The sequence below is a fragment of the Pogonomyrmex barbatus genome, unplaced genomic scaffold (assembly GCF_055798465.1).
Source record: "Pogonomyrmex barbatus isolate J1 unplaced genomic scaffold, ASM5579846v1 scaffold1, whole genome shotgun sequence".
Classification (NCBI taxonomy): Eukaryota; Metazoa; Arthropoda; class Insecta; order Hymenoptera; family Formicidae; genus Pogonomyrmex; species Pogonomyrmex barbatus.
The window spans coordinates 1772556-1797275 of NW_028297098.1; the positions used below are offsets into that span (position 1 = coordinate 1772556).

General features: G+C 34.7%; 1 protein-coding gene and 1 long non-coding RNA gene across 2 annotated transcripts in view; one reads left to right on the forward strand and one right to left on the reverse strand.

The window, feature by feature from the left end:
- The window catches only part of Ror (tyrosine-protein kinase transmembrane receptor Ror), a 236107-nt gene that overhangs the window by 187933 nt on the left and 23454 nt on the right, over positions 1-24720 (forward strand). The window contains exons 2-4 of the mRNA XM_089078683.1: positions 309-402; positions 9705-9915; positions 10116-10275. Of these exons, the coding sequence (XP_088934809.1) occupies positions 309-402; positions 9705-9915; positions 10116-10275 (465 nt within the window). The remainder of the gene's footprint in view (positions 1-308; positions 403-9704; positions 9916-10115; positions 10276-24720) is intronic.
- LOC148937947 (uncharacterized) overlaps positions 1-24720 on the reverse strand; it is a 43794-nt gene that overhangs the window by 2698 nt on the left and 16376 nt on the right. The gene's annotated exons all lie outside the window — the stretch shown is intronic.

Below are 24720 nucleotides of genomic sequence, written 5' to 3' on the forward strand. Positions count from 1 at the left end.
TTAAGATTGTGCATTAATAACTGGAAAAAAAATCATACAGAAACTCAAATAATTTGTCTTTCTCTTTTAACTTATTATATAATTATTATACAATAGTTTTATTTTTGCATTAAAAACATAATTTGGGAAAGTGAATCGAGAATTTCGTATTAATCCTTTTCTTCTTGATTGAAAATCGAGCGCTTTTACATTCTTATTTAAAATAATTTATTCGCCTTATTTTAATTCTCTGAGATTCTCTCTATATTTTTTTGTATTAAATATACATACTATTACGCATACAAGCTGACGAAATTATTTTCTTGCAGGTGGAACTGGCGATGTCGAGGATTCGGATACTGACGTGCAGGACTACAGCACGGACGAAGACTACAACGATGTTTTTGACTCTACTACTAACGGGTAAGTCTTGTATGGCTTGCAACCCCTATTGTTTTATCGTCTTATCGCAGAATTAAATACGAAACATATATCCGTCTAACTAGTATCGTGCCTAATTAGCAATTAAAATTGCTATTGATCGCGTCCATCCGCGATGACCGAAGACTTCCTCTCTACGTCCGGGCGAAATTGCCGAGACAGGCAAGAAATCGATCCGAAGAACCTTTTTTAATTGCGTTACGCTCCTACACATACACTCTCCCGTTCTTTCTTGTTCTTTTTTTCGGTGGGAACTCTTCTAAAACAAGAAGATGCGATAAGAATACTTCATTGATCGTCAAACCACGTCAAAGTATCCTTTGGGATAATCAACTTATTTTAGAGCTTGAAAGAAACGGGCTTTGATATCGGTATCAATATTAACATATTTTATACGTTTAATTTTAATTAATTATAATATATTGTTATTTATATTTATTATCTAATAACAAATTATTATAAATATCTTCAAAAATATATATAAATATACTTAAGGCAAAGTAAGAAAAAACATTTACTAATCGACAAAAGTCTAGAATGCGATAATATTTTACTTAAATAAAGAATAAATATTTGTTAAAAGACATATGTATAAATAATAATCCAATCGAGAAAAATTAAAATTTTTCCTGTTCAAAAAGCAATTCGAAATCGATTGAGTATCAAAAGCAGGGAAGGATGATAATCATTACAAAAAAGAATTATATGAGAAGGACGAAAGACATTTCAGAGATTCGTATGACGGGAAACCGAGACAAGGGAGAGAGGAACCCCGCGGGGCTTAATAAGGAAGCGACTTGATTGGTTCGATTCGAAAGCTAATAATGCCACTTCCCCGTGTAGGCAAACCCCGTTTGGAACTGCAAAGGCTGCCGCACGATTAAATTTGAATTCTCTGTCTCGCCCCTCTCCCTCCTCATCCCCCATCTCTGAGTAAGCTAATTTGCGAAGGACGCGTCGATAGAGTCAATCGAAATTCCGCAGTTCAAATTTCATATCCGTATTTTCCTCGGGCACAGCGATTGGCGAAGCGGGTTTCCGACAGATTTCTCCATGCGCGCGCGGTATGAGTTTACAGCAGGATGAAAATATATTCGAAAATTCCCATCTTGGGAATATCCCTTCGCGCCCGAGACCTCAAGGAGAAAAGTCGCGCAATTTCCGCGCCGCGCGTTGCGACTCGCGCTGTGCGATTTTTTTTCTACATAGAGTTCGATATCGGAGTCCTGTCTCGATAAATCAGTTACGTTTTGTCGTTACGTTGGAAAATTTAATATCGAAATCAACGGACAAAGAGAAAAGAACCTCAATTCGTCAAAGAATAGATATTTCAAACGTTATTCAGTTATTCTAGATCATTTTGCCAAAATTTATGATATATACTTTTAATTTCCTGTTAACATTTCTTCTTTTAGAAGTCTTTTCATCAAATATGAAAGAATTTTACAATTTATACAGTTGAGACTTCTCTGCTATTTTCTCGAGAATTTAACATTCTGTCGCAATAAATCAGTTTTGTCGATTAGAAAAATTGATTATTGAAATCGATGTCGAAAGACAAAAGAAAGATTTATGCTTTTTTATTAAACAGCATCAATTATTTTCTATAAGCGATAGGAGTAATCTTTTAATGTTAACTAAATCAATATAATGCAATTAATATTTAAAATAATAATCTAAAACATTAATGTATTTAGATAAACTTAACATTATTTTATAATTGTTTAATTTATTTTTTTATACAAGAAACTCGATCGATTATTTATGAAATTTTTCGATTTGTGTATCTAAGAATGACTAGATTTAACACGATTATCTTATCATGTCATTTTATATATGATCTATTCTTTGCTGGTGCCGGATGCAAGCGAGACATATGAATCAATATACGAAGCTCAGATTTATCGTGATATATATTTCGACATGATAATACACTCGTCGTTATTGAAATTACACGCCATAAAACGCTCGTGCGACACCTTGCTTCCAAGACAGCGTATATATCTTTGGTCGTTCCGTAAAATTTATATCTTCCTTTCGTAGAGTACTCAAGGAAAATATATTTCGGGGATCTATATACATCTATATATATGTATATATATATATATATATATATATATATATATAATCTCTTAATGCTACAGAATTTTCATTTATTCCTCGTCGATGTTCATGAATTATTATCACAAATAAAATATCACTTATGAAGTACCGGAGAATTCAGGATGAAAAATAATGCTATAAGCATAATGTTTATGAAATGTAATTGTGTAGAAAATAAAATATTTAAAACAGAATTTGTACAAACAAATTATATGAATATATCATGATATAATTATATTCTCATAAATATTGCAACTAATATGTTTGATTACCTTTGTGTTTGCCTCATTTTCAAATTCAAATTTGATATGCAAATTTAAATAGCGAATATAATTTAGTAGATTTTATGTTAGATAATATTTGTCTAGGTAAAGCTATAATAATCATAATAATTGTTTACGATAACAATTTACGATAACAATTTTAATCACGTTAACCGGAGGTCGTACTCAAGTTTACTGTTAAACAACTTTGGCTTGATACCCCGAAATATCACATTTACGCGCTGGACAAGAGAGGCATGAGTTTACATCATTACATCGCGACATAATGATACGGTAATGGGTTCGCCGCGATTGAAATTACACGTCCTAGTCGATCGTGGTGACACATTATGGTTGTGATATCGATAGGACGCGTGGCCACACGCGCGGTCCACTGTGTGCGCCGTGTTACATGTGTGTTACATGTGTGTTCGTGCGCGCCTTTCCGTATGCGTATACTTGCACACAATTTCAACGTACATTTCTCCAATGCGATCGCTATACATTATTCCACCCTAAATGTGGCATAGCTCCATTAATATTGATGCTCCGTTGGTTGCGAGCTTCTACGAGTAGCCGCATCTCTATACGGGATGTTAAGCAAGAATAGATCTTCATCCTGGAGAAGATCCTCATAATCGTATGATTACGCTAGAGTCGCTTGGGAAAGGCTCAATCGGATCAAACTGTCAGATTAGAATTTTCGAGTAGACATTAAGTTGAAAATACACCGGCGGTTTTTGGGAAAAAAATATTAAAATTGAAAATATTGAAATTAAAAATACTTAAATCATCAAAATTAAATACACGTGTACATGAGTGTAATGTGTAATTATATATATGTGAAAAAAATAAACGTAAATTTGAATACTGTTACGTAATATATTATGCAGTATTAGGTATATCAGGCGAGGAAAGCTAAGTGTTAATCGATTTGTCTATTAGCGGTTATTCGTACACGATTCGTGGTGCAAACTTGTTATAGCCGCAGTATCACTGACAATAATCATTGGCACGGCATTGTTTACCTCTAATTTGAATGTAAATGTTACGGCGCGCATTGCTTCCCAATGAACATTGAGTACGCTGCAACGTTGCAACAACATGTTACTGGTCTGAAAATGATGACAGCGTTCGATACTCCGCTTACAACCCAATCATGGCGTAATAGAAACCACACGCATTATTTATACTATTATACTATTATAATAACAAATACGTGATAAGTAGCAAACATATAACCGACATTGATAAATCGTTCAATTAGAATTCAATGATTGTCGTTTATAATATTAAACGAAACAATATATGAGAAGAGAGATTACAAAATCAACTATGATAGTTGATATTCTGACTGTATATTAAATATCAAATGTATCTACCTAATTTTGAATTCTATTTCTAATATAAACTATCATTGCCCAATATGAATTTAATTTAATATGAAACGATATTTTTTTATTAATAATATAATTCTCTAAACATTGAAACAAATTATTATTGACAAAATAATGTAAGTAAGACGTGTTTCGTGTTTTATTTACGATGGAAACATTTTAAGGAAATTATATTTTTGTTAAATACATATTGAATAAAATTTTTAGATACGATTGTATTCAATGAAAACAAATTGATAAAACATAACGCGAGAATGGAAATGCCAAAACAAAAACTTGTAAAACTTTTGATATTTTGAGTAAAGGTATGCTCAATCCATTACGATCTTCCATCCTACAATTTGTACATTTCCTTCCCGCATTAACTTTAACTTTCCAAGCAGGCGAGCGGGAAACAAGCTCCACCACTTAAAACGTTGTCTCCGACATTGGGGTGCGGGACTAGCTCGTCGTTGCGCGGTCGAGGGGGGGAGGAGGGAAAGCGGGTTAAACGTTGCATTATTTATAGAAACCTTGCAACCTCCTAATCTCCGTCTGAGAAGGTCTTCTGCCTACTTGAAATGGCCAACGAAGAAAGTGACGTAATGCCGTCGGTGCGACGAAGTGTTAACGCTCCCCAACGCGTTTTCCCTACAAATTTTCCACGTCTCTTCCGGAAATCTTAGAGATTACGTCTTATTTCAATTCAGCATTCCGCATTTCAATCCTGCGATATTTAATTACGCGATACTTTTGCAATGGAACGAGGCTACTTAAAACGCAAGAAGGAACTGTTCTCTCTTCATGTCTTTTCCGCTTGTAAATATGGTATTTGTCTCTAGTTTCAATTTGCAAAAAATGGTCGCTTAAAAAAAAAAACAGAAACTTATTTAGATTTGATTTATTTTAATTGATATCAAAGCATCTACGTGTTTTAATTTAATTTCCTAGAAAAATAAAGAGCTTTTGTTTATCGTATTCAATCTTTATTATTTCCTTTTTTTTTTTTAAATTTGCAGATTTGAGTGGAACATAGAATTTCATACTTGTGTCACGGTAGAATATCGTTTATGAGATTTAATTGAGTTTATGCAGATAATCGCGCATTCATTTGATACACGAATATGTGCACAACATATTCGCGCAATAATATGTTGTGCATGGAACAAATATCGTAACAAGCGTATACTATGAGGGGCCATGCGTAATTAGCTGGATCGTACACACTATTATATATCGCGATTGCACGTCGTGGGTGTTCTGTAAATCCCTTTGTCAATCTTTGTTGTTGCCGCTAGGATAGATTAGACTGCATATTTACTCCGATATTAATTATTTCCATTAACGATTGATTAGCATTTATAGCTGAAATTATCTCTGTAATTAAATCTGATGAAGTAAAGTGCGTTATCATTTTAAATATTAATTAAAAAAATTTTGGCACTTAAGAAGATCGGTATCGATAATTGATATCGATAATCATATACTTCATTATTCATTTTAATTATAAGCCAAAATTATAAATGCAGAAATCACACAAATGACAAGTTAATATTTATGAAAGATGTTTTAATTAATACATATTATTATTTTAATTAATAAAAATAAGCAGTTTATAAAAATAATGAAATTTCTAATATTTATATATTCTAATATTTTATAAAAATTCTCTGGGGAATAGTATAAAGTAAAAAGATATTTTATTTCACTGTTACTTGATTTATGAAAACTTAATACAAAAATTATTATTTCCATCAAATTTGCTAAATAATATAAAATTATTTGTAATAACACTTTCATATTTTAAAATTAAATTCTTTTGAAGTATCTTTTGAAATGTAAAATATTACTTTATTTATTATTACAGAATTATTAAAATTAATATACTGTAATTATTTTGATGAGTTAAGATTTCTAAATATCTTAATTCGATTAGATGACGGCTGCGTATTCTCTTACAGAGTTTTCCGCGGTGAGACAATGTAAAAGAAATATCGCGATGCGTCGATAGATAAGAGTGCAGTGTCGCGTTTATGACGTTACATACGTAAATGTATGCAGCTTTATGTATATACCGCACGTCACATACCAAGTTAAGAATGCACGCTCGTGTCATCGCGTGCAGCGCGCCGAAAGTGGAAAGAGCACGTTTCGCTTCAACCGGCTGATAAACGCGGTGTCCGCTTCAAAATGCATAGAATTACTTTACATGGCGAGTAGATAAAGCGCAGTCAACTGGCACATTGCAACGCCACAGGCGGTGTACGTATTTTCATCTTGCCCGTCTACACGCCGCTAATTTCATACACGCCACCCGGCGTCGAAAGCTGCGAGCCACGGTCGTGACACACGTCGCGGTTGATTTTTATGCAATTTGTGCTGGCGCATTTATGCACACCGAGCTGCACCGGACGAGCCTCCAGTTTTGAACCCATCCCAAAAATCAAATCCTTCCGCTATATATTTAATTACGCATTTAGAACAAGTGTACTTTTTAGGAATTTTTCAAATATTTCCAATTTACATTTAGTACAGGATGAAATATATAGAATAGAATTTCGTCCCTCGAAGACGTCGAGAGTTCCTTGAGAGAAATGCAAAAGAGATTAACAAGTCTGTTATTTATATGTAATAATGCATCCGTCTTTTGGATGAATTTTATTTCTAGTGTTAGATATTAAAAAAACTGGCTATTGTGAAAGTGGACATATTAAAAATTAATTTTTTAATTTGTAATGAGTACAATAATTTTTTGTGAACCATTTGTTATGTTATAATAAAAAGAATAATATAAAACAGATGTCACTACATTAAGATATGATATATATATATATCATATCTTAAAATGCAAGTTTTTATATACTTCGTGACGATTATTCACTACCCAATTACTCTGGTAATGTTTGCATACTGACATTGTTTGGTCGTGAATGAGGTAAAGTTCGCGAGGCAGGCCTATACCATCGCGATGACTTACTGATCATAGGTTGATTTATATTCAATAACCAGCGGTAAACGCGGGGTTAGTTATCCCTCCCCTCCCACGTGCAATCACGTTCTGCCACGTGCAAACGTGGCTGATGGTACGTACACAGACGTTCCTCACGTTCGTGTATCTAAGGGCTCGCACACGCATTCGCTTATACATACACATACATGTATACATACTCTCTTCTTGCCGCTTGCACGCACACAGGCGGCAATGTAAACTCGATGATTGGTCCTCTGCGGAAGGATAGGGTCACCCTAACCGCCCTGTTCCTCCATTTGTGTTCCTTCGCATATCAGCCATCGCTCGAATTCGCCTCGCCGGGAGAACGAGCTACCGATCAAGCAAAATTTAATGGAGAGCTACTTATAAATGCATGAGTGACCCTTTTTTTAAAGGATCTTATTTGTAATAAAAGCGCAAATCGGATTAACAAAGTAGTACAATAAAATTTCGACATTGTGGTAATAATCGATAACGATATAGAAATTATTCAATAATTTGAAAATTTAAAGACGTGTAATATTTATTTGAATAAAATGTAAAAATCTTGCCGAACGCATTACGGTCAAACGTGTGATGAAAAAAAAAAAAATATATATATATATATATATTTAAAATGTATAAATGATATGCATAAAAAAAATAATTCCAAAAGTAAAATATTTTTCTATCATAAACTAAAGTTGTTTTTTTTTTTTTTTTCTTTAAAAATTTATATCTATATTTATTTGAAAATAATATTATGTTAATTAATTACATAAAATTTTTTGTTTGAATAAAATATTTTATACAATATTTTGCATCGGTATCATATGCACCGATTATTGACACATGTCCAAATATCTTGTTTAAATTTATCTCCGTTTTCTCGTGGCAAGCAGCAACAATATCAACGCACAAAGGCAACCGCGGATAATAACCATGTCCCATCGCTATCGTGCGAACGCGTGTTTGTTGCCACCCGAACGGCGCGTATCTCTCGTTACAACGGCACGTCGTAACATTACGGCTGTCCGCGATCGTGAACGTCGCCGTGTGAAATGCGGCTGCATCGGCGACATAATTAAAGTCGCCCTTTGTCTCGCGCGCGCATTTCGCTTGAATTATTCCCGTGACTTCAGGAATTTAGTAGAGGGAGGCGTGGAAGCGCCGTCGGGCCGTATCTTTGCGCAAATATACGGATTTAAAAAATGTGCGGTGCACGTTTCTGGAAACGTGCGCTCTGCTAAATCGCGTCTCGCGACATCGTACATCATGTCTTGCGCGATAAGAGAAACTTGGCGCGATATGCCTTTACGAGAGGGGAGAGGAAAAAAGAGAAAAAAAAGGGTTCATACGATTTTAGCATTTTACGATTAGTGCATTGGTAAATATGTATTAATATATATCTATATTTAACATTGTATTCACGTAGCGATGGTCAAGTTCAAACTCTCTTGGATTGATACTCATTGAAGTGCAAACATAGTCATCTGATTGCCTCTACTCGCCGGAAGCTGCAATTGATTACAGCATCCACGTCCCTGAAGTGCGTTGCGTAGTCGAGCTGATACCAGCATCTCGCTCACGATTATCATGTCAGCGTACATGAATCCATATCCCAAGGATACGATATTGATTTATGAGAATGTCGCATAATTTTGTTTGTACAAAAATAATGTATAATGTTTGAAATATATGCTATAAACGTAAGAAAACTTAATATTCTTAAAAAATTAGTTTATTTAATAAATAATTTATTTAATTTAATTATTTTTAATTATTTTATATAAACAATTTAATTTCTAATTATGTAAATGATGTAGACTATTATTTTTTTTGCAATATTTTATTTTAAAGATTCTTTGATTTATTTAAATATTAATTTTACTAAAAGAATTTTCTTATATTTATATTATTTTTCGAGAAATCTGATGATGTAATCTTAAAATCTATTCTGTGTATGGTTAATAAAGATAGTCGTGTAATCTGATGTTGCTACAGCTGAAGTCCTTTGCAAGCTTAACAAGGCATTAAAGCGATAAAGTTCATATGCCTCGATGTTCCTTGTTGCAAAGTTACATTGTTATCTAAAGTACAGATGGAATCATGGTTGTTATCGACAGGGAGATCTAAACGTATAATATTTGGTACAATAACATTAATAAATGCAATATATGATAACGTTGCAAGATAATAGTACAGAATAATAGTATTCAAAGCGTACAATTAAGCACACGAAGATCCGTATATCATATCTCACTTTTATTAAAAAATACGCATTTAGCATATGGCAAAATTTATGTTATATATATTAGTATATATTACAGATATTAATAAATAAACGAATTTATTGATAAAAGTGAAGTATGAATACAAACTATAGTGTATTTCTTTATTTTTTCGTTTATGCAAATTCACGTTAAAATATTAATTGCTAAATTATGGCTTTTTGTCTATTATATTTATATCTTTATGCAAATATAAATATAAATATTTTAAAAAAGTATTCATGTTTTTTTTACATTTCACTATTATACTATAAAGTGTACGTTTTATCATCTTTCGCAGGACCGACGTGGACGCTGCATCCGGCACGAAAAGTGGTACTTTAAAATTTGTAAGGACGCTGACAAACATCTCAAAGGATGCTGGCGGCATTGCTCATATGCGATGCGAAGTCGTGGGCGATCCTCCTCCGACAAAGATACGATGGTACAAGAATGAAGCGCCATTAGAGGAGAACCGGCCAAAAATCACTATTAGGAAAATACACGCACAGGTAATTACGTGTAATTATCAAACTACCATTAATTGCAATTATTTAAAATGTTTTGTTATTATCAATATTAAATCTTTGATCCTTACATTTAACAAAAATTCTTTTCTATTAAAAAGAATTTTGTATTCTTTTTTTCCAATTTTTAATTTTAGAGTTTACTAATTAGTAAATATAGGCGAATACGTTAAATAACATTCCAGATGCACGAACATGCAGCAAAGAATTTGGCAGGAAGTCGATTAAAAATTACAAATTTGGACGTTTCTGATATTGGTTTTTATACATGTCGTGTCACCAATGGTAAGGATCAAATCCAGAGCGAAGGAACCCTGCGAGTTGATTCCTCCAAGAAATGGCCAGGTAGGTTATTCAGAATTAAATTATTATCAGCATACTATATCGCAATCAATAATAAATAATTTTACATAATAAAATATCGAATAAAGTTTGTGCCTGTTTGTGAAATCGATTTTATCTGTAATATTTAATCAAACTCGATAAACTCAGTTATAAAAGTTCTGTATCGTTTAAATAATTCAGTTTTTCATATACATTATTGTCTCAATTTAAATTTAGAATGACGTAGATTTTTTATACATATTTTTTATATATATTTACAAAATTACGCTCGAGCGAACATTACGCAGTTACATTAACGAATCTCGGGACTATAACCATTAGGAAGGATAATTGTATCTCTTCGTAATTTTAAAGCCACGCGAAGCAGTTCTCCCATAATTTGGGTAGTTTACATTTCGTGGGAATAATTAAACATGCGAGTTTAAAACTCGCAGTCCGTAAAATCCACGGAGTATATGATATTTCCACGTCACCGGGGAAACGGGTCTTGAAGATGGGCTTTGTGGTCGTAACTCGCTTATGGAACAACACCGTAAAAAACATTTGTAATGCGCGAGGTGAATCGCGACATTTTACCTATCTACTCCGTCGCGACGAAAATTTTCGAGTAAACGCATTAAACGCCGGAGGTAACGGTGTATGTTTGACGTGAGAGCATTATCATAAAACGCAAAGCCGTCTGACTATGGAAACGACTATACAGCTTGGCTCTGCACCGGCTCTGTATTGTTATCTTATGCTACGCAAGGGCGTAGGTAGAATTTTCTCAAAATTGTCTCAACTTTTTTCCTACCATATTAAACCTGCCATTCATTTATTAGTATCAAACTATTATAATTTTTGTAGATTTGCTATGAAGATTTTTTTATTATTTTTACATAAACGTAGATAATATAAAAATGTATTTAGAAATTTTTGAATTAATTTGAAAATTTGAATTTTGTCACTGATTTTTTATCGACAAAATGATAAGAATAGATGATAATTTACATGAAAAGAATAATTAGTTTTTTATAAAAATTGAAATAGTTGTTTATTTTTATATGATTTAATTTTTTTATTTGTTATTTATATTTTATATGATTTAAATTTATCTTTATCTTTATATCATTTAAAGTATTTTATATTATATTTTCATTAAAAAATTTCTGTTAATTTTTTCGTTAATTTTATTTAAAAAATTGTAAACTTGGAAACCTTTAAAAACACTCTTGTCTACATCCCTGTGTTATCTTCTCTGGTCTAGTGGGTAATTCACGTTTACGATGTTCTACACTTTCACCCGAGATCATTTCAGTTAATGTGATATTAGAGTAAATATTTGAAGGTTCTAACTAAGGAAACGCGCAATTATCAATAAATTATCAGACCATTTAAACTCAGAACTCTCCCAAGATTATTTTAAAAGCTAAAATAATACTATACAATTCTTATTTTATTTTGATACTTATTAGCAAACAATTTTTACTATCTATGATTTTGTAACTATTAAAAAATATATTTTACACAAAGCCATTTATTTTTATAAGCTATAACTGATGAGCTCTTGCTATCACAAAACTTAAATATCTCAAATGCATTTTACTGTTATGTTTATTTCTATAGATGCGCCGTTTCGAGGCTGAGTTGGCTCTGAGTAATGAAATGAATTGCACTAAGCTTTTCTGAGTCGTTCTCGCTTTTCAAACTGGAAAGGAATCGTAAAAGTAATGCTGTTATACGAATATCGCACTCCTCGCTGTAGCGAAAATCGAATCGAATTAAGAGAAAGTGAAAGTCAGGTTCGTAGTCGTCGACGACCGAAGTGGGACGACAAAGAAAAGCTCTTTCGTACTTCGACTTTTCGAGAGGCACAAAAATAAGAATCTCAACGTGATCGTAAAACTGTCAATTTGAAACAAACTCACGATCGACGTCTGTTACAAGAGTAGATGAGGGAAATCAGAACAAAATATGATACACGAAAAGATATTTTATCGACATACATTTGAAATATCTTTTGTTTTGTACCGCGGTGTTTTATCACAATAATAGTAATTATGATGATAAAGTACCAAACAACTGCCAAAGTTGATTAGCTTTATTCAAAATATGCGTAATTATACCAAAATTAAATTATTAAAGTAATAACTGCTAAATCTGATTATCTGATTAGTACATCGTTATGTACAATAATATCTATTATTATTTGTGATCAACGTAGCATATAATTTATGATACATGGAACAAGAAAATTATTATCAATAATATTCTGTATTATTTCAAACCTCAAAATCCATCAGAGGTTAATCAATCCTGGCACTAAATTATTTATCGTGTTTGTAATTTGTTTACTCCAACGAATATTTCATTTAAACGCGTCGGGAGTAATAATTCGCCGACTAGTAATATTTTACTGCGAGCGTAACATGCGATACATTCTACTTTCTGAGATCGCAAATTTTTCTCTTGACACCCTCCTCTTAGGAAGATGCACTTTACTTCAAGAACTTCATTATGCGTGGTGTAAATTAGTTTCAATTTATTTTCCGTAAGAGGACAAACTTCTTAAAGCCAAACTCCAAGCATTTCACCGAGACGAAGTTATTGCGCGACAGCTCTGACAAATTCTAATCCAGCCCCGTAGTGTTTCGCTTAATGCGCGAAGTACAGCAAGAACGAAGCAAACCTCGGTAAAGTCTACCTCTTGAAGATAGACAAACCGTACTGACTCTTCTTCTGGGGTAAGAAAGTTTGTTGTTAATGCGGCGTGAGTAGAATTTGGAAGCCACTGCTTCAGCAAACTGAACTTAAGTTTCAAGGGCTATGGTCGGCTGAGGTGTACCATTAATCAATCGCGAGTCATAAACATTTGAGAAAAAAGGTGTTACTACAAAAATTTCTAAAAAAAAATTACAATGTTTATACAATATGTATACACTAACCTCTTTTAAACGTGTGTTTGTTATCATTAACGAATAAATTTTATTGAAAGAAAAAATAAAGTATCGAGAAAAGAAAAGAGATATGTTTTTTTCGTTTTTGGCCTTTTTACCGATTAAAAAGTGTTCTGTTTTACAATGTTGCGATTTTCACTGATGCCCACTGAAAATGCAATAAGCAAGACATTTGCAACTCGAGACAGGGATAACAGCGTGCAAACAACTCAGGATAAAAGTCTCGCAGCTCTTCCGGTCTGCTTCGATGAGTCGGCCCTAAAAACGTTGTACCTCGTCTCCTGGTGGCGTCCCGACGGAACTTCCTGTAATAAAGTTTCCGAAAAGCTCTCACGCCCGTAGGCGATGAAACAAAACTGGCGGCGTTCATGGGACGAAGTTACCGCCGAAGAGACGCCCCTAACAAATTCTAATCTAATCCCGAGAGCCTCGGCTAATGCACGAGGCGCGGCAGGCATCTCTCTCTCTCTCTCTCTCTCTCTCTCTCTCTCTCTCTCTCTCTCTCTCTCTCTCTCTCTCTCTCTCTCTCCGTTCCGTGTTCCCGTTCCGAGGAAGGCCTGGCCCTTCGTTCCCGGGCGGCACACGACGAACTTTAATATTAGCACTCTGCAAGTCAAACTCGACGTTGGAAAATTCAAACTTCTTTCCTCGCCGTGTCGGGTGTCTCTCTCCGTCCCCCTTTCGTCCGGGAGTTTAACACCCGGACGAGGGTAGGACGTTGCTGGATCGCGCAAGACTGGCAAAGGGAGACAAGGAAGATTGCGAAGGGTGCCACAAGGGGAATCCGATCATCCACGATGACGGGAGACGACTTCTTTTCGAACAACGAGGAACCTAATCGTCCGATTTACCACCCCGTGATCTCGGCGTGTTAAAGTTAGTCGTACATTATATCCCCCACCTCTTCCCAGTATTGGGATGCTGATCTTATGTTTAATTCCGAGGGCGAAAATGCGAGTTAATTAACGTAGCGGGTTCGGGATTGCCCGGGCTCAATCCATGCATTTAAACCGTTGTTTCGACTACTAGTTGGCGAAATGAAAATGGACGTTGAATTACAATTTTATTACGTTCGCTTTTACGTTTCGCTTAAAGCACTGACGTTATATTCGTCTCTGGATCGACAGTTATAATACTGGATTGCTAAAATAAAGCGAAATAAATGATAAAGTTACAAGCAATAAATTATTTTGTATAGACATAATCTGATTTGACTACTTTCAAAGCTATTTTATTTTATAGTAAAAAATAAAACTTTTAAATAATCTGTAATTTTAAATGAATATATTATATTAATAACATTATATATGTATATTTTTAAAATGCAATATATTTTTAAGTAATATACAATGGTAGGTATTAGAGATAACATAAAAATGGCAATTTTATTTTATCTTAAAAATCAAAATATACTCATATATATATATATATATATATATATATATATATATATATAAGCACATAAAAATTAAATAATAGTAAATAACACACTAAGAATGATCACTAATTATATATTCGTACACAATATCCACAAAGAATATTATTCTCTGTAATTTAGAATTGCAGTGTATTTTGCTTTATGTGTTATACATGCGCAATTTCATGGAAATGTATACCGATCGTATGCCAGCTAAGATTTACTTTCCGTGTGTTTGCAAGCGATTGTTTCCTGTGATACGGAAACCGACCAAATTCGCCGCACGTCGTCTACATCGTAAACTCCACGCGCAATGAAATTCATATCGCAAACGTGGGACTTGGCGTACTCGAGTTTCAGACTATCGAGTTGACGATCTATCCCAACTTGGCAGTATATCCTAAAATGCACTTTCATTCTTAAATTCATCGGATATAAATCGTATAATTCAATAAAAAATATATCTCTCACAGAAATTTGTATTAAAAACAGTCACAGCTTTGTCTAAGTTAACTTTAGTTAAAACTACGTGAAAAAAATGTGAAAAAAATATGTTCTCCAAAAATACCGTGCAATATCAGTTTTCTTTTTTTTTCTTTTTTTTTCTTTTTTTTTTTTTTTTTTTTATTAAAAGTGACGTTCTCCATTTTAAGCAAGCATTTTGAATAACCGCAATATAGCTTCTTCGCTCTTTTTGTCCGATAACGGCGAAATGATAACATTTCGCTTAGCAAACATGTGACTCAGAAATAATAACTCGATCGCTTAGTACGGTGTTCACGTTCCGCGGCTCTTTTTATTAGCGCGGCCGAAGCGCGAGGGTGAGCAACACGTCGACGGCGACGGAAAATTGGGAAAGGTAAATGGCCGCGTTAAAAGGGTGTCCGACCCGCACCTTCCTAATTCAGTTACCCCGTTGCCCTCGGGTTTTTAACCCGAAGAGGCGGAACACTTAGTTACCCCCCTCGGCTGCTCGTCGTAGATTTCTCACGTGCCTGCTTCGCACGCAGGTGGCAAAATATGAAATATCCGTTTCCCGGTCGTGAAACATTATTATTACGATCCTCTATGTCCGGAGATCTTTTTAATAACGTTGGAAAAATAATGAAATCTCCCTGGCGATTTCACGCTCGCTCACACGAAGAAAGTATTTTATCTTAATTTTATCTGTTAAATTCTTTACGCGTATTTTTTATCACTCTCATTCCTTATTTATATCTTTATTTACTTTCTACTCTACGACAATAGCGCTTAATGCTTAATGTAAGGAACTGGAATCAATGTTTGAGTTCTTTGTCGTTAAAGAAAATTTATTGATTAAATATATATCTGTCTCGAAGCTTGTCAAAGATGGCACACGGATGGTGATCATGTCCTTGCATCTATGTACCAGTATTAGCAATTTGTGCTAGTATCTGTTATTTATTCATCTTTCGTTCTCCGCACGTTCGGGTGATCGCGCGTAATTAGACGTCGTCATTGATTAAATTACAGGTTATTTCCGAGGCGTATCCCGGCGGTTCCTTGATTTTAATCGCCATCTTTTAATCGCGGGATATCAGAACACTTTTAATATAGGTCGGGAATATCGACGTGAGAGGAGAGGAGTGCTCCACGGATCAGACGCGTTTTATGCGTACATAATTGAAAAAGTTTAGCCGCGTTCGCGACGACAGGCGTCCGTCTCTTTCCCTTTCTCCGCACGTTACGATTAGTATTCCATGTAGCCGCCGGCTGCGGTAATAGCCACGACGACGTGATATTTATGACATTTTTTGTTGGCTGTATGCAACGAGGTACTCGTTGTATCCGGATATTTCGCGGTCAGCTTTGACTTTGCCGTGTTCGCGATTTTTTTGCGGATCGACGTAAAGCCCTCCCTTTCTCACCGAAAAACGAGTCTTTATGAGCCGGTATATTAACTCATGTAATAATATACAAGTTTTAAACTGAAGAGACTCGAGATTTAGAGGGAAAATTACAAACTCATCAACTTTTTATTAATATTTTTGTATTGACATTGGGATTTCGCAATTCATACGTTAATAAATGCGCATTTTACAATTTGTTTTATTTAATATTCGCAGATGATATCTAAATATTGAATTAGCTTTTTATTCATCATTCTGTGAAAAACATTTTTTCTTCACTCAATCAACTTTATGCTTTTTCAAAAATTATTGTTCTTATTAAAGAAATGCAATCATAGAAGCAACTTTTGGTTTAAAATTCTGTAAATCTTAATATAAAATTATAAAAAATACTTGCTTCAATTAAATTCAATTAAACACTTAATTTTAATATTAGCATTTTTTAACCATTTGGAAAAGAAATTATTGCTGCGTTTTGTTTAACCAAAAACAAGTAGCTCGCTCTGTCCCACAATTATTGATCACAGCGAAATCATAAAACCGTCATTATGACACAACGCAAATCACCGGCAAAACCGCATCACTTGACGAAAATCCGCTCGCCATGGGATGACCGATTTCCAATTCCCCTGTCGTTTTGCACCATTAAAAACGCAAATATTGGACGAACCGCGGGGACGGATCGCGCGATCGCGAAAACGCGGTTGGGAGCAGGGGGGAGGAAGGAGGGTGAGGGTGGCCGTCGAAACGATCAAAAAAGTTGCCTTCGCTCTCGCGTTCGCGAGTCTCGTCGTCGCGTGTGCATTAATATTCCGCGGCGCAAACGCGCCGTTGAATGCATCGGGGCGAGACCGGGTGCGTCTGTATTCCGCGCGACGTGCACCACGTTCCGCAACACGTTCACCGCGCGCTGCGCTTCTCCCACGAGAAATCAACACCGCGTTATCCTTGCTCGCGCGGAGGCTGTTCAATTTACGGCCAAGTTAGGGTACACAAAGCGGCGGCACACTTCGACAGGCAATGCGAGAGAGGCTGTCGAGGGAAGGAGAATTTTGAACTACCTAGGTAGGTAGATATATATATATATATATATATATATGTGTATATGTAATTGTGCACAGATAACCGTGCGTATATGTACTCCGCGCGAGCGGAGGAGAAGCTAAGATTCTATCATTGCGGCAGCTGCGGCGTGTAAGGGAATGCTATGATAATGAACGCCTACTCGCTCGTCGCTCGTCGACGCACGCGAGTCCGCACCATCGAATTGCATTGCGAAAGCAGGGAGTGATATGTCACACTGTGAGCTTGTACAAGATTGTTTTATCGTGTATGCCTTGTGTTAGAGCTTTGAGCAGTTACACGCCTTGTGCTCGCGATATATGTTCTCTTGCTAGGAGATTTTGATTAATGAATAAAATTTTATTCTATTTTATTCCTTACATTCGACTTGCAACTTACATCGCTTATGTTCATTAAATGTGTCTAATTATTTATAAGCGCGTAATATGATTCGTAGATAGATAACAGATTTCGGAAGAAAAAATATGCATAAATTAAAAAATGAATCTTACTTCTAGGAAAATTTTAACTTGAATAATTTTTATATTAACGAATTATACATAATATCTTTTATTTATTTATTTTGTTTATTATTTTTTTTATTTTATTCTAGTATCTTCTTTTATTAGTTTTATTTATCGCATATTTTTTTTTTTTTTATTGTTCTCATAACCTGAAAACTCCGGATAAGTAGACTTAATAAATGGACGTCGACTAATCAACGAATGAATTATGGTTAGCCAACGTGATCTCTCCGAACGCTTGTTAATTCCTCGAGAGCCTTTCCTCGAGTAAAGGACGGTTTATGTTTACATGATTATCGGAGCGAAATACGAGACGTGCAACTTTCCTCGATCACCGGATGATGCATGCGGCGATACCCGGTTATTGAAATACGATATACGAATGCCTTCATCGTATCCAGTTGGCATAATAATACGCAGAGCATAAATTCAACTCGCGAAAAGTCTGCTGACGACGTATATATAGACGTAATGCCCGTCCGCTTTTATGCGATTATCGCGTCCGAAACTTGAATTTCATTTGCACGCGAAAACGAATAAATTGTGTGAGAAGCGAGAAAGACGGGACTGACGGTTTTCATCCTTTAAGAAAAGAAAAATTGTAACTCGGAAAACAATTCTAGAAGTATTACAGTTTTTGCGTTGGAATTATTGCTACTCTTTTCGTCTGCGAAGAATTTAAACTTCCTTCCTAAACGCTACTTCTCTGCATATAACATTTTTTTTTAATTTTTAATGTAAAACTTATTTGGAATATAAAATTAAAATTATTAAAAATATAATTATTTATAGTTAAGTAATATAAAGCTTTTAAATTAAGTTAAAATGATTCGGAAAATATATAATCCTCCACATTTCGAACAAAATGTTAAATAAAATTTCATTGCTTTTCTGCATTTTGTGGAAATTCGTGTAGCTGTACTTTCTACGAAATAAGAAAGAAAGAAAAGAGAAAGAATTCATGAAATATGTCTTCTTTATGGAACAACGAAACTTCTTAATATCCCGCAATATAATTTGAAATCCTATCAATTCGTATCCACTTTACTATTCTATTTATTTAAGAGAGAGGGAAAGAGAGGAAGAGAAACAGAGATAAAGAGAGAGAGAGAAAGATATTATCAGAGTGTAACTTTGTGCGAAATATCGACTGCGACGTTACGAGCCGCGATTTACAGTCAAGCACGATTAAGTAGCTTAACTGCAAACTCTCGACTGCGTACGAAACTTCGTCTGGAAGTACTACGCGCGTAACACAAGCAGGGATTATAGTTGCCACCAGTAATTTAGACCATTAATCAGCGGGTTGTTTGGCGATGAGACGAAACTGGACCGGTCGTCATGTTGATAGATGGCATGTGAAATTATTATTATTTGTCACTCTCTCTTTCTCTCTGAAGAAGCATCATTCATCGGTATTTCCGTTCAATAATAAATTATTTTATTATTTTTGCGCACATCAAAGTGGTGTAATAATTTTATTTTGCTTTAGAATAGATTAGGAATTTTTTTCAATTTTTTATGTTTAAGATATAGGACATGTTTTAAGCTTACAATGTTTTAAAATGTAATAATTTTTTATCTCTCTTTCTCGAGATAATACTTATGGTTATATATGAGCCGAGAAATTCAGAAGGAAATGTAATTTGTGGCATATAATCCTAACAGACTGCGAAATAATCTTTGTGATACCTACATTATCCCCAGAATCTTAAAAGGGCAAATAAAGGGTATGCAAGTAATCCTATTCTATCCTGTTAAAATTAAAGTTGTGTATATATAGGGTAGGATTTCGTTGAATTTTACCATGATTAAACAAGACAACGGTTTGTAAATTCTTTATTCAGCTACATATATTGGTAAATTATTTGTTTTCATAATTGAAAGATTACTTTAGTGTAATTTATGTTAATTAACAAATTTTAACTCTGCATAGTATTAATAATGTTATTAATTATATAATACGAATTATATAATAAGAAAGTTTAATAATATAATTTAGTTATTTAATTGCGGAATGAAAAATTTTTATATGAAATATAAAAATATTTGAAAATTTTTTCCGTTTACAAACAGTTTAAATCGCATTGATTTTATATGATCGGCATTTTTGTTTAAGGATTGACTGGAACGATTGGTCGCGAAACAAATCTTCGGAACACCGTATCGCTTAAACGGAGCTTGTACTTGGCCGATACATACTGGGAATACATCCAGCGTGTATCTTCCCACAAGCGAAATATAACTCACAACAACTCTTTTTCCGACCGGTACAACTACGAACGGCTGTTTATTTCCTGCACATTAATCTCGGCAGAACCATCTCTCTCTCTCTCTCTTTTCCTGTCTTTCTCTTTCTCCCGAAGTACACAATTAACGATTGATCGATGGCCAGCGGTCTTTTATTTTGCTTTAAACGCCCATCCCTCCCAACTACGCCGCGCTTAAGCCGAATTTACACGGTTCGTTCTTGATGAGCGTACCGACTAAATCATCCGACGTGAATGCATTTGGATGAATACGTGTTTTTATTGAAGCGTACCGCTGGAAGAGAATTACCCGATATCGCCAGAAGCGATTATAACCGGTATAATTTCAATAAATTTAATTATGATTTTGCATAATTCATTGCATAATTCACAGTTCAATTATTAAATTAATATTCCATGCTATTATCGCTGCCTTATGCGGATTGTCGTATTTCCAGTCTCTCGAATAAACATCAGCAGTCGTGCGTCTGCAACATCTATCGAGAGGTTTGAACTTATTACATTTATACATCGGTACATTCGCTACAATTATATTTGATGTAAAATATTTCTACATACATTCTTAATCTTGCGAATTATTCAAATTCTAAATATAATCTTGAAATTTAATTTAATTTATATGAAATAATATGACAATGAAGCTAATATTCCAAATACAACAACAAACGACTATTATTTTGTCAAATGCATAATTCACATAATTAAATAATTATAATTTACACGATTAATAATTAATTTACTTTTACTCCTATTCTATTCTATTTGAAATTATAATGAAATTATTGAAAATGAACCGTGCAAACTCTCTTCCGTGTATATCCGTACGATGTTTCCTTGGTCAACTCGTGGAATATCTGATTTGTTGCTGCGATTCGCAATTTACCATACGATTAACCGTGTTTCAGCCGCGGAATCTCGTCTGTACAACCACGATATCTCGTGTAACGAGAAAGAAAGAGAAATGGATTGAGAGAGAAAGAGAGGAGAGAGAGAGGAGAGAGAAGCGAAGACGAACATTGCGAACGCCAGCATGTGCCAGAGGTCGAGCTTATCTCGAATCGAGGGGTTAGTCACGCCTGCTTCTCTCTCTCGAAGATGCTTTCGCACCCCGCGGCGTGGCTTTAACTTTGCACGAAAGTTAGGCACCGCTCACGCCGAAAGCTCCAATCTCGGGACACGCGCGGCCCTAACGAGATGGGTCTTGCTGACGGTCCCTTAATGAACTTGATCAACATTTAAGCGCAAATTCGAACGGCCCCCCCCCCATGTATAATGACATTGTACACACGATATTTTCCAGAAATAACATTATGATAATGCTGTTTTCTCGTATAAGCAGACGTGATAATGCTGTTTCCTGTTATGTAATGTAATGAAATGAGAGAACGTGAGGGAAGAAATTGATTTTCACGTTAAAGCTCTTCTTTCAAATGGATTAAGATATAAAAATATGTATCTTATGATAAAAACTAATGAAATAATAATAAAAACATAAAGTAAAAGAGCAAGTGATGAAATGTTATATATAAAATAAAAACTGAAAAGATAAAAACAATATATCTGGCTTATATTACTGAGCACACAGAATTATAAATAAATAAAGCCATATTAAATGAGAGGATATAAGAAAATTTTTGTATTTTATCCAAGAATATAGTCAATAGAAAAGTACTATATGATTATTGAAAATTAAATTAATACAACGTCGCAAATATTATATTTATTCGATCGCATTAAGAATTAAGATGATACATAATAAAGAAAATTGCGGAAAATTATCCAAGAACGCGTGATGCAATCAGCAATATTAACCGAATACACCATCGTTTTTGAGGGTGATGATGTAACGAGCTCGCAGTTATAAATTATAGCAGGCTGAATCGAAGCTGATGCGATTAATTGGTTGCATATCCGTGTTCGTTGCACCTAGTGCCATCAACGAGACGGGCGCGATGAAACGTAATTATCGTCGCTCGGTTGAAACAGCCTGTACTTGTTGCGGCGATATATACGCGTTATGTACGATACTGGTGTACATAAACACAGCGTATTCATATACACGTCCGTCTCACCCACTCGCGGTGAACGTGCAGCAGATGCATGTGCTCCGTGCACCCGCTAACACAAAACACGCCCTCAGCCCGGGGGCCCTACAAGGATAATTTCGGATAACCGCGTCGGTAAAATCTGCATATCAGGCTCGTGTGTCTGGAAAACTTGGAACCCCACTTCGAATTGGAGTTAACGGAACTCGCAGGATCTTCCACTCTGGTCTTGCCATAATTCTACGTCCGTGCTCGATTAATGCAAAGATTACCATAATTTCCATAATTTGCGTAAGTTGACGGAGTAATATAATAAGTAATATGATGAGAATTATATAAGTAACAAAAAACGTTGTAGTTATCGATGGAAAAATAATGAAAATTTGTTGCGATATTTAAATATGCCATTTAGTTTAATAAGATACAAGTAGGTAATATAAAATGTTACAAAGAGAGAAATGATTATCTCGTAGAAAATGCAATACAGAAAATGTAACGATTGAATTGCTAATTATGTAATAATTTTATTGTCGATGACATTGCGTGTTTGACATGGATTTGCAGTACAGGATACAATCGCAAAAATATATCACTTGTAACGTTTATTAACCTTTTGCGAGGTCATGAAAATCAGGTTTCCGAGAAACCATTTTCGGATTATTGTGTCCGCGGAAATGCCATTTCCGCTGTTCCGAACGCTCCTGCATGGCGGAAACTTCCACCAAGAATTTCGCGTTAGTTGTACATGCAAAGTTCGTTGTGAGACGTTTCCCAGAGATTCCGCGTGCAACAATCTTACTTTATTGCTTTACTACGCGTATTTACGCACTTGTAATCAAAACGATTGAGGTGCACTTAGCTCTACTTTAACATAATTTTTTTTATTATTTAATTTTTAAATTATTTTCAGTTTTAAATTGTTTCTTGAATTTCTGATCTTTTTTTTTAATCCATAGATGAATTGCATATTAAGAATAATTTAGAATAAAATATGATCAATGAATTAAAAATATTATTTATATATTAATTGATAAGTTAAAAATTTGAAACTTCAATATAGACAATTCCGCCGCGCGTAAAATCGAAAATATCCTTTGGCGACACATTTAGTGGGCTATAATTAAAATTTCTCATTTCTCTGTTTTTAAGATCTCGTAAATTATCGTCATCCGCAAAACGTAATGCGTGTAGCATGACACGGAAGCGAGTGCGTGCAGTAACGTACGGCTCGTACATTCGCATTACAGCGGACCGCAAATTCTTCTCTTCCTTTTTTTCTTTTCTTTTCTTTTCTCTTTTTCTTTTTTATACTGTTGCGGTTACAAGTACGCGCTCGTGAAAGCGCTCAATTTCGACCGCTTCTATTCGTTTCCGCCGCTAGTCTTTCCCACAGCTGTATAAAGTTACACGGTACTCCGATGGTTAAGTGTACACTCGAGTACACGTACTTCAGACATCGCGAATGACGGACGGATTTGAAGAAAGCAGAGAAGAAGGTAAGAAGTAACACCGCAATTAACGTCATGAAATTCCTTCTCGAGGAATTTCATGATGAATCCAAATTGCCTCGCAACTCTTTCAGAGTTTCTATCTTCATAGATTTATACAACTTACTGTTGTTAATGGAATAACAAAATATTTTATTTGATTATCTTATAGAAGAGAAATTTAATCAACGCAAAAATTATCTTACAATGTATATAGTAAATACGATACTTTGGATGTATATATGTACATATATCATATTTCATCTGTTTAATTAAAGAAAATTTAAATTCGAATGAATTCATTCTACACGTTCATTCGGCTATTACATTAAAGAATTTAATCCTCTTTCATCGGCGTTGTATGTCACGACTCTCTGTAATGCTACCGGTGTTACATTCTCGATGTCGTTATCGGCCAATTCATTAAAAGGTCGCCCAACACTGTACTGTTTTTCCGCTCTTGTTAGCAGCCAAACGCCTACAGATTCCAACCGGTCTTATCTCTCTTGCGAAGCTTGCCCGATGCCTTGCCTCTTTGTCTTTTCATCTCATTTCCTCGTATCTTTTTACAGTATTTCGCTCGATAATTAACGCTCTTATCGATAGATGGACCGTGACATCAGACTTACCTAGCTCGCGTTCTTGCGAGACTCTATTTCGATTTCTCGATTTGGATCTATCGCATTATTCCTCGATTTTTGTGCGATGCTTTCTCAGGGAATATACAATAAAAAATTAGTGTTGTGATAGGAAATATATATTAAAGTTAATATTTTCTTTAGAATCTATTCTAGAATCTATATCTATTTCATATTCCATTTATATTCATATTT